At 43.5% G+C, this 11,310-nt stretch overlaps 1 protein-coding gene and 1 non-coding gene across 4 annotated transcripts; both read left to right on the forward strand.

Moving 5' to 3' along the window:
* Positions 1-527: 527 nt before the first annotated feature.
* LOC133919353 (uncharacterized) lies at positions 528-8,075 on the forward strand. 3 transcript variants are annotated; one of them, XM_062363727.1, is made up of 5 exons: positions 528-858; positions 1,539-4,221; positions 4,755-5,456; positions 5,548-5,758; positions 7,378-8,075. In XM_062363727.1, the coding sequence occupies exons 2-5, from the start codon at positions 2,797-2,799 to the stop codon at positions 7,425-7,427; spliced, it is 2,388 nt and encodes a 795-aa protein (XP_062219711.1). In that variant the 5' UTR covers positions 528-858; positions 1,539-2,796; the 3' UTR covers positions 7,428-8,075. The 3 variants fall into 3 exon arrangements, with proteins under 3 accessions (XP_062219711.1, XP_062219710.1, XP_062219712.1); XM_062363726.1 differs by having other exon boundaries at positions 2,728-4,221; XM_062363728.1 differs by having other exon boundaries at positions 2,733-4,221.
* Positions 8,076-10,461: 2,386 nt separating this feature from the next.
* On the forward strand, positions 10,462-10,600 carry LOC133920265 (small nucleolar RNA Z247). The gene has a single exon (XR_009910079.1). It is a non-coding gene; the product is annotated as a small nucleolar RNA Z247 (small nucleolar RNA).
* Positions 10,601-11,310: the final 710 nt, after the last annotated feature.

The raw sequence follows: 11,310 nt of genomic DNA on the forward strand, positions 1-11,310 counted from the left end.
GCTATGTGGTCATGCTTGGTCTATGTGACTATTTAGCAGAGCTCTCCGAGCATATTTTAAAATAGAATCAAGGAAAGCTATGCCAAACAATATTTTATAGAGTGAAATTTGTAATAGTGACTTTTTAAAAATAAACTACATACTAGAAGCTGAAAAAAGTAACTTTTTCTAATTCACTTCTCACGTAAAATTATTTTCTCTATAAAATATACTTAAAAAAATCACTTTCAAATATAAAATCACTTAACTCATCCAATCACTTTTTACAAAAATATTTAAATGAAACAAACTCTACCGAACAGCGCCTATCCCATCTCCTCGACGGCTGGCCCGCAGCACCCAACTTGGCCAGTGAACCACGCCACCCCGGCACGCGGCAGCTGACGTGTGGTGGCACGAACCCCAAAAGGCCAAAAAGGCCATGGCCCCCTTGAGGTCAGTGACACAGGACGAAACCCCAAGCCAAAACCCGCGGGGGTAGTCCGGGAACTTCCTGTCGACGTGATCGATCATCCTATCAAACGAAAGCCGTCTTTTTTTTTGGGAGCCAAAACGAAAGCCGACTGTTCCGGCGATATCAGGGCGAGTCCGACGCAGTCGCAGCCTTGGCAGTTGGCACCGCACGACGCTGTGTTTCCATTTCCGGCTCACGCCCCCCCGAGGCCGTCCCCACCCAACTGCGTCCCTGACTCCGGCTAAAGCACCGCCGCTCGCCCCTCCCCGGTCGAAACCCTCGTTGCATCCCCGCAGAAGCGCTGCACGCAAGCTCTCTCCCGGGGCAGCGCGGCGCGCCGGCAACGCTCGATTCGGGGGCATCCGGGGTGCGGCGATCGGTGTGCTGCGATGCTCGATTTCTAGGTGAGCAAGCAAGCTTCTTCTTCCCTGCACGAATGGGAGCACCTTTTTTTTTTTGTCTGTGTGATTTTTTTTTTATTGTCGTGTGAGTTGATTCTCGTTGGAGTAGTGAAAGGGCGGCTCAGGGGCTAGCGTTTAAGGGACCAAAATTTCGAGCTCTCGGTGTTGCGGCAAGGGTTTTGAGCGGTGGGGTTTTGCCTACGCGAGCGGTTTAGATGGGGTTTATGCGGTCGGTGTTGGCATCCAGGGGTTTTGCTGCTTGCGTGTGTTTTCGTACGATCGAGCAGTTATTGTTGGGTGCAAATGAAATGGTCGGTTTTGAACTGCGGAGAATTTTGGAGAATTTACTGGGGATTAAAGTTGCCGTTGCGTCTAAAGTAGGACGGTTGGGCTTTTCAATTCAATGCGGGTAAAGTTCATCACCTTTCTGTTTAACGCTGCTGGGCTCCTTGATTTTAGGAGGAATTTCTTTGCAGTTACTTTTAGGTTGTCAATTAAGGTTAGCTAGGCTTATGGTGTGATTGCTTAGCTTGTCAGAGTCACGGAGTGGCATAACTGCGCTAGAAGGTCTGACGGTGTCAATCTTGTTGACCATCTCCTTTACTTTCTTCTCGCATTTGAGATAATTTTGCAATTTCAGCCCTTTACCTCACCAGTTGATGTAAATTGCTTGATCTTGCCAGGTTCCTTTGATTCCTTGTATCAATTTACTCGTTGAGCTTGGCATTCTCCCTGCAACATCTTGCGAACAATTGGCCCAAATTGTGAAATAGCTCCTATAGTTGATGGCGTCATATTATAATCTTAAAGGCCTTCTGTTTTATGCTTCTGTGTGTGGTCCTTGTGTTGCAAATAATGGTTTTAGTGCATTCCATGCCTTTGCCGTGGCATCAAATCCTCTTTGTTCTTCCATGCGATGGCAAACCAAATTACATGGTAGAAATCAACATTTTCGTGTCACACTTAATATATAGATATTATTTCCAGTTATGTATTGTTAACTATGTAGTCAATGAGCACAATGGGCATATGTAAAAAATGTTAAACTTCTTTGTATAGCTTCGTCTGCATTGTTTTCCATTTCAATTTCCATAGATTATATTTTTTGCATCTTAGATTCTTTTCATGAACCTTTGTTTTAATCCCCAATTGATTCCATTAGGCTGTGGTGAAAATTTATTACTAAAGATTCTAGTAGTATTGCAGATGTTGAGTAAGTTGTCATAATTATGTTTTGGTCGTTAAAGTACCAAAAAAGTAGTTATAATATGATTATTGTCTACAACTATGATAATATCTGCTTTGCAACCCCCACTGCCACCTCACGGCTCCACCCGATCTTGTTTTGTCCTTGTTAGAAGGACTTAGAAGGACATGTAGACATTAGTTTTTGTTTATTTGTGTCACCGAAGCTACTTTCCCTGGACAGTAAATTGTGAAAGAGCCCGCCATAATTGGGTTCTGTACTCTGGAGTAGTGGATCCAGAAAATGACGACCTGCACACGAAATCATTAGGAGTTTATTCATTCATAGCATTCTAAAATAACTATGTTTGCATTTCCTGGAACGTGGAGCTCCGAATTGATTGAAGAAGTTGTTTTGTACTTTGCTTGTTTAGCATAGACACTAATAATAGTTTTCTCATGAGCTTCAGTATAGAAATTGAGGACCTTTTATTGTCTTCCTCAGGTATCTCACTCAAATATAGAAGTTATATAATTATGTTTGTATTATGTTATTTCTGACATTTTCATGTTAAATAATATTGCTAGCATCTTTTCGTGATTAATGATAAGAAATGCGATTTTTTAATAAAATGTCACCCTATCAATGAACTGATTTGATGTACTATATAATGCCATTTTTGTAAGGCAAGTCTTGTTCATGGCAACGGCATAAAATCTCCGATTCTGCCACTCTGATATTTTTATCTGAGATATATGGATCATGAGGAAGCCTGCAAGGAATCACATGCACGTGAAAAACTTGATATAGGCAAGAGAAGAGAAGAAGACAAATCATCTTATGACCCTGTACTAGAGGAAGGTGAGTTCAGGAAGGATGAACCGTTTGGATTAGAAAGCCTTGTCCACAAGGATATGGTTGCAAGTGCGATAAAGTTGAGTTCACTTGCTAAGATGGCAGTTAAAAAGGGACAGGTCAATACAAGGCAATCAACTTCGCCTGAAAGAGGCTCCCATCAAGTAGGCACTGCAAATACTACTGTTGAACAGTCTAAATATAGTCCATTGGAGGGTCAATCTGTTAATGTGAGGCAAACAACTTTTCATCGAAAATGTTCTGAGAAACACCGTCAATGTTATTCCCCATCTTTCCATGTTAGTTCAAAAGAAAGGCATGAGCAAAGGAAGCGTACCTGTTTTGGATACCATGAGTATCACCATGCTCTGGAAAAGATTGAGAAAGTGTGTTCAGAAAGGCTCGGTAAACTATTGTTGCAGCAGAATGGAGATCGCAAGGAATTCAATATTCTGAGAAAGAAACAGGAGTCAGAATTCTTCCAAGAACATGTGCACTCTTATAAAGTCCATTACGAGCGTGTAATACCAACAGTAAGATATCACAGGATGAAGCTACCAAAGTTACTTTTCTGCATTTTGTGTGAGATATTTCATAAACATATCCAATCTCAGCTCAGAAATTTTGTAAAATGGCAAATAAATGATAGAAACAAGGAGAAGAGAAAAAAAGAACGGTGGATATTTGAGGCAAAAGCTGGCTACCTTAAGAAATATTTTGATGAGACTTCCTTGACATATTCTGGATTTGAGATGGAGAAATCAAAGTGGCGGGTACATGATTATTCTGGAGGTGAAGAACAGCTCAAATATTTGGGCATGCAATCTCTGATTACTGAAATTGAAGCAATTGCTTCTAGTTCTGAGCTTGAAGGGACCCATACAAGTAAGGAAAGTGGTGTTTTTGAGCCTGTTCTAGAAAACTTACAATCTCCGCTTGAAACAAATGGAGGTACAAAGCATGGGTTATCGGTTGACGCAGCAGAAGAAATTGCCATCGTAAATAGCATGTCTTCTCAGTTGAACTATACACCTGCAATGGAGTTCAGTGAAAAAGTTGGGACACAAGTTGAGATCTCATCGCCACCTCAAAATGAGGGGGAAAACGTGGAGAAATCCTGTTCTTCTGAAGAAGTCACTGGTGAAGCATTGGATTTTGCTAAGGCAGTGACTGCTGATTCAGAAAACACTCCGCCTGTTTCTAGAGAGAAGCGAAGCCGCACGAGTTCTGGTGATGATGCACCAGAAGGTTCTTGTTCTAGGTCCCAAAGAAAGTTTCCACATGAGTTTGCCTCAAATTTTCACAAAACAGCATTGGATCACGAGGTACTTTGGCTAATACTATTTTTTTGGATTATTATATTAACAATTAAATTTAATGTTGGTGCGGGTTGTGGGCTAGAGGAAATTGTCATTAAGATGGATAGCTGGTGGGCAAAAATTTAATTTTCATTTTGTGCGAGAATCTGAGAACATCTAGTGTCAGTTAGTTTGATTGACAAGTCATATGTACAGAGCTGAACCGTCCGACAAGATCTATCCATTTAAACTTAGTGTTGCGGGTTGTGGGCTAGAGGAAATTGTCATTAAGATGGATAACTGGTGGGCAAGAGTTTTATTTTCTTTTTGCATGAGAATATCCAGTGCCAATTAGTTTGATTGACAAGTCATCTGTATGGAGCTGAACCGTCAGACAAGATCTCAATCCAATTGCTTTTTTATATAAAAAAATGGTATTTCGGTGAAGGCATGAATTACTAGAGTCTGATTGTGTCAGTCATTATGAAAAATGAACTTATTCCAGCATAATACCAATGGCAGATCATAATCTAACATCCTTCGGCAATATTTCTCTGCAGGAACCTCGAGCTGCAAGGCCACCTTCTGTTAATGTTGATCAAACGGAACAAGCTGATGATGCAGGTAGGAAGGAAGTACCTAGTGATCAAACCTCTTCCTGTGCCCAAATCACTGAGCAGCGAAACATTAATGTGAATTCATCAATGTTAACCCAAAGTTTAACACAACAGCAACAATGTGATCCGACTAGTCAAAATGCTGCTCATCAATATCAACCATCCAGCAGGAATACTTGTTCAGTAAGAACTGGGTTAGACAGCCCTGGGGCATCAAATGTTCAGCAGCAGTCAGCCAACCAGATGACAACCAACTCCATGGTTGAGCAATATTTGCCTGAAAGTGGGCTTCAATCAGAGCCAATTACCACTGAGTTGAGTCAACTGCTTAGGTTGTGTAGTGATAACACCTCTACCTTTGCCCAAGTCACTGAGCAGCGAAACGGCAATGCTCATTTATCCCCATTAACCCAACGTGTAACACAGCAGCAATATCAACCATCTGGAGGGAATACTTGTTCAGTAAGAGCTTGGTTAGACGGCCCTGGGGCATCAACTGTTCAACGGCAGTCAGCCAACCAAACAACAGGCTCCACTTTGGAACAAAATAAGCTTGAAAGTGGGCTTCAATCAGATCCATTAACCATTGAGTTGAGTCAACTGCTTGTGCTGCGTGATCTGATGTCCAAGAGGCATCTATTTAAGGTTGTTTTCTTGAATCCCTCTTTTATTTTCCTATTACCCTTGAGGTGTTATTCTATTCATCTAATCAATGTCTCTGCTTGAATTTGGTCAGCGGCAAAAAATTATCTTGGAGCGTGAAATGGCGATGGCTGAGTGCAAAAGGAAGTTTGATGAGCAGTTCCATAATTTAGAGATGGAAACACTGCAGGAAAAGAAGGATATTCAGATACTCCAGGATAAATTATGCAAGCAACAGATGTTGGCTGAGACATTCCAGGTTATACATAAGGCCTCTGCTGGGGTTGTTTCATGCTGTCAGAGAGGTACACATTGTTTATAGATCACAGCTCTTCTTAACATAACAAAAATAGCGTGCATAACTATTTTACATGAATTGGGGGCACAAATCTGCTGCCAGAGTGCCGCCCTCAGAGATTGCATAAGCTTGTAGTTGCACCATCCACCCAAATAACAAATAAATATTAGAAAGTCCCATATTTTTTTATTAACTAAGTCTTCCAGTCACTGGATTCTATTGGAAAAGATCGAGGGTAATTTTCACTATGATTTATTGATACAATCAAGAACAATGGATGTTTACAAATTGGAGGACGCTTACATGCACTTTCTTGGGGACAGATTGTACCTCAACTCGCTTGGTGGCCACCCTACAGCTTCGTGAGATAATCAAAGCTGGCCATTGCTAACAGATATGGTAGATTCAGAGGAGCAAAACTCCTTTCATAGAGCAATATGAGCACGCACAACACGCACAAACACATGAATGAGCATATCGACGTCTTTTTTACTCCACTTTGAAAAGAGCAGCACACATCCTCGATCAGACTAAATCAAACAAAGTAAAAGATCAGACCAAATCTTGCTAAGAAACCATTCAATGATTGGTGATAGAACCATATTTTGTGCCTAATAGCCTAAAATATCTCCAGAAGATTACTAAGAACAGATTTTATGGGTAACTACAATAACAAAAGACCAGACCATATCTTGCTAAGAGACCATTCAATGATTGGTGATAGAACCATATTTTGTGCCTAATAGCCTAAAATATCTCCAGAAGATTATGAATAACTGTTTTATGGATAACTACAATAGCAAATATTGTTCGAGGATCTGTTATCCTCTAATATGAGCTATGCATATTAAGTATGTTGTGTTGTTTGTATATGTTTAATGGTCATAGCCCACAATTTTTAATAAAATTCTTTGTAGTTTTGGTATAAGAATGGTATTTGAGAGGATTGAAGCTGTTCTTGCTTAGGAACTAAAGAAAATCCACAATATGCCACTAATTAAGTGTATGAGTGTATCTTATACAATATGCCACTCACGGTGAGGCTAAAATGTGGGTCTTAGGCCCACATTAGAGTCATACTGTGAACATCTGAACTTATTCAGTGGCATATAAAGAATTTCTGAGGAACTAATACTGAGTTAGGAATCATTCTGGTGCTTGGGTGGCTTATTGAAGAAACGCACCTTTTCCTTTTGGTGTTGTGTTTCTTCAGGAAACTGTCTGACATGCCATCTTGATAAATGATAAGGCAAAATATGTCACATTATAGCCACACCTTCATGGCACTAGGGAAGGGCAACACTGGAATCCCACATGGAGCCGAAGGGTTGGCATTCTGGTGGTTTACTTGATATACTACTTTTAGATATAGTTAGAAACTTCATTTGAAGTTATTACAGAATGTGTTGATTGAACTCATAAATATTCTTAGCAATGAATTAGATTCCTCTGCATAGCACAAAAGTCGTCAAATCACACCTTTTCACTGATTGCTCACACATCATCATGTGATAACACCATGTTCCTTATTGTTCTTTTGGAAGTGCCGTGTTCTCATCTGTGGTTAGTTTCAATCAACAGATCAATTTTGTCCACTCCTGCTGATGTGCTCTCGCAATGTATCAGGTACACCCAGGATAACGACGGGAGAGCCTAATCAATCATCAGACCAGTAAGTTTCGCGGTTTCTTGCATCAGCAACCATATACCAGCCATCGCAACCTGCTGTGCAAAATCATCCACAAACAACTTTAGACTGCCTATAGTGACAACACAACAGGCTACAGTGAACACTTTGGGTGGGCAGATCTGCACCTACCTTAACGCATGCTCCAAGTGGTGTCATGGGTGCTGGAGTTACATACCATGCACCGGCACCTCACCTCCGAGCCTTTGTAAAGCGTCTCATCGTGGGATTGCCAGCTTGGAGAAGTAGCTGCAACTTGATAATCTCTTCGAAGCATCCATGCAACCTGTAAAGCCTTACCATGAACTTCAGTTCTATGTGTTTAGAAGTCGAGTGTCCTTTTGTATCTTGCTCAGAGAGGAGTCGATTTGACGCAGGGAGGAACTCTTTCTCCTGTATGCCTGTCTTCTTGTTGGATCAGCTTGACATTTCTGCTCAGGTAAACTTGAATCTGCCCTCTGGATTACAGTGTGTACCTGGGAGTTCAGTTTTTATTTATCGAGTAGCAGACTATAGTTCTGAGCATTGCTTAGTGAGAACTGACGTTTGTTCAGTCAGTCTGGTTCACACTAGTTACTGGCTGATTAGCTTGCGTCTGTTCTGGTTATCTGAATTCTGAAAGCAAGATCTTGCAGGAGACCTATCTTTTTTTTTCAGGCTGGAATTCGATTTAATGTGTGTTACCATACGTCTGAAGGTGTACATTATCAGTTTTAACGTCACAGGAGAAAGATTCTCTTAATTCCAACCTCAGTTGGTCAGCTGTGCAATTCTTTCTTTCTGGTCAGCGTTGCCTCTAATATCGTTGGTCCGCCGCACAGCACAGGCAAAGGTTCCGTCTGCGCAGTTCAACCAGCCGGAACGAGCTGCTGCCTGTTGGTGGCGGAAAGCCAGGCCGGCCGCATCGACGACGCATGATGCACCGAGAGAGCGGAGGTCATCAAGAAGCCGTCCTCACCGGGGAGCAAGTCCACTCCGTAGTTTCATGTCATTATCCATGGACATGCTCCTCCTGACTCGTTGGATATTTGGAACGTTTATATACCTTCCCACTTCCGGTAAGTGGGCATACGTATTTTGCTTCCTGAAATCCCCTACTGCTATGACTCGTTGAGTATCAAATTGCCATCAGTTAGGACCTTACCCTCTCCGTCTCTTACAATCAACACAGTATATACAATTAAAAGAACCTCTTACAATCAACACAGTATATACAATTACAAGAACAAAAGTAGAGACAAATTTATGAAGAGGCTCTCTTTCTTTCATTATCATAATTATGGATATATAAATTTCTCACCTCTCTTGTGAGGTAGGAGTTTTACGAGGAATCCAGGTTTAGATACGAAGTCCACCCAATTGCCTGGTGATCTAAGACCCTATAGGCACATGGACAAAAATGGGTAAAACCATGGTGTATCGATTAGGCTACGCTCAACGGTTTTCCTTCGGGGACGAAAGTCCTGTCGTGAAGAGATTTTCGTTACCTTCAGCGCTTCAACGGTTTTCTTTCACGATTCCCTTCACGACAGGATTCCCAGGATCGTTCCCTTCAGAACGAGATTCTCTCTCCTTTCCCTTCGTGATTCCCCTCGAAGTGAAACTGTTGGAGACGAGAGAAAATAAAGGGAATGACAACGGGAAAAGGAATCGGGAAGGAAACGAAATGAAGATAATATGGTTGGAGTTGGTCTTACGACTTACGACAATTAGTCTCGGGTCCTGGGTCAAAATTGAATCAGGCCAAGGGCCCAATCATCAACAGGCCGAGTAGATAGGCGAGCCTTTGTTCCAAAGTAGCACCCACTCGCAAAGCTCGCGCTTGCTTGGGTGCGCGAGGCGCGAGCTGGCCATGCGGCCCGTGCCCACCCCGCCGACACTCTTACAGGATAATTCCATTTCCATTTGAATGTAAAGTTAGACCAGGCTCCATAAGTAGCTTAAGGAAGAGCGGTAGATCATACTAGTTATCCCTATCTGCAGATCTTCTCAAGACGCAAGTTACTACGACGGCCATGCATGATAAGCATGCATCTTATGACCGGGATCCATTTTCGTAGTCACGAGGTTAAGTTACTCGGCAGTTTTTCCTTGCTATGACATCTCACAAGAAGTAGCATTGCTCAAGTTCCTCCAAAACGTGGACGGGAACTTTCTGGATGACAAAGTCGAGCTGAAGATATTTCTCTACATTGTACGTAGTCTGATTCCTGCATGTGTCTTCCAGATCACCGCAACCATTTCTTGGAGTTTTCGTAGCGTGCTGACGACTGACAGAGCCATCGACCTGCAAGGAAGAGTGTTAGATGTAATTAGATATAGTTTGTATGCATCTATCTAAAGATAGCAGGATAAGGATAGAATAGCTCAAGATAAGATTGCATCCCCTTATCTCTCGTAACTAACTTGCATGTAATTCTCTGCCGTGTTTTGCCGGCTATATTAACAAAGGTATGCGGCCTCGTGAGAGGTGAGAACGCTTCACCAAAATCCACATGGTATCAGAGCCTACTCCTCATAGATACATCTAAAACGATCATGAGCGCATCTTCCTCTTCCACTCTGGCCAGTGCATCGCCGTTCGGCATACCGGTGACAGAGAAGTTGGGAAAGAACAACTATCTCCTATGGAAGGCACAAGTTCTTCCTGCCATTAGAGGAGCCCAGATGTTTGGGTATCTTGATGGCACTGTCGCGGTCCCTGTGAAGGAGATCGACGTGAAGGAAGGAGACAAGGTCATCAAGAAGGTGAATCCAGAGTTCACTCGGTGGATAACCGAGGATCAACAGGTCCTCGGCTATCTGATGACAACCCTGACGCGCGACATCTTGACGCAAGTGGTGACAGCTGCGACGGCGGAACAACTCTGGAGGACACTCGAGGAAATCTTTTCCTCGAAGACCCGCGCACGATCGCTCAACACCAGGATCGCGCTATCAACAACAAAAAAGGTAATATGTCTGTTAATGAGTATATTACCAAGATGAAAGCTTTAGGTGATGAGGTGGCAGTCGGAGGAAAACAAGTTGATGAAGAAGACCTCGTCGCCTACATGATCGCCGGACTCGATTCTGATTACGAGCCAGTGGTGTCAGCCCTTGCCGCACAGAAGGAACCAGTCACCGTAGCAGAGCTCTATGGGCAGCTGCTAGGGTTTGAAGGAACGAATGATCTTCGGCAAGGAACATATCAAGTCTCAGCAAACTCCGCTTCCTTCGGAAGAGGTGGAAATCAACGTGGTCATGGTCGCGGCCGGGGATATCCTGGCGGCAACAACCCTGGTCGTGGCCGCTGTTAGACATATCTGTTAGCCATATCTTTAGGCCAATCACTTTGGCCTTCCTGTAATCACGTAGCCTGGCCTTCCTGTAATCACGGCCAGCCCATGCATGTGACCAGCAGCCTGGCCAGGTCTCTATATGTACGCGTGTTTTGTTCAATGGAAATCATCGCGTGATTACCCAAATTTCCCACGCTATCATGGTATCAATTAGCCGTCGCTTCCTGCGACCTAGCTTCCGCTAAACCCTACCCCAGCCGCTGCCGCCGCCTCTCCTTCGCGGCGTCCCGACCAGTTGCGACATCCCTACGTCGCCCTTCCTCTTCCCTCTCTCCATGGCCCCATCCGACGACGAGCGCCGCGCTGAGGAGGAGGCGCGCCGCGCTGATTCTGGCAATGCAACGGAGTTGGGTCCTCATATTCCGGAAATCCGCGCCTGGCGCCCAGAGACGCATCGGCTTGCCGAGGAGGCGGCACGCCGCGCCGCCGACGAGGAGGCGGCCTGTGCCCTCGCCCTTGCGCAGGCCACGGCCATCCTTCATCAACAAGCCGTCGCCGTCCAGAACATCAAGGTCCTCGTGCCGATCGTCC

Source organism: Phragmites australis, chromosome 5, assembly GCF_958298935.1.
Source record: "Phragmites australis chromosome 5, lpPhrAust1.1, whole genome shotgun sequence".
Lineage (NCBI taxonomy): Eukaryota > Viridiplantae > Streptophyta > Magnoliopsida > Poales > Poaceae > Phragmites > Phragmites australis.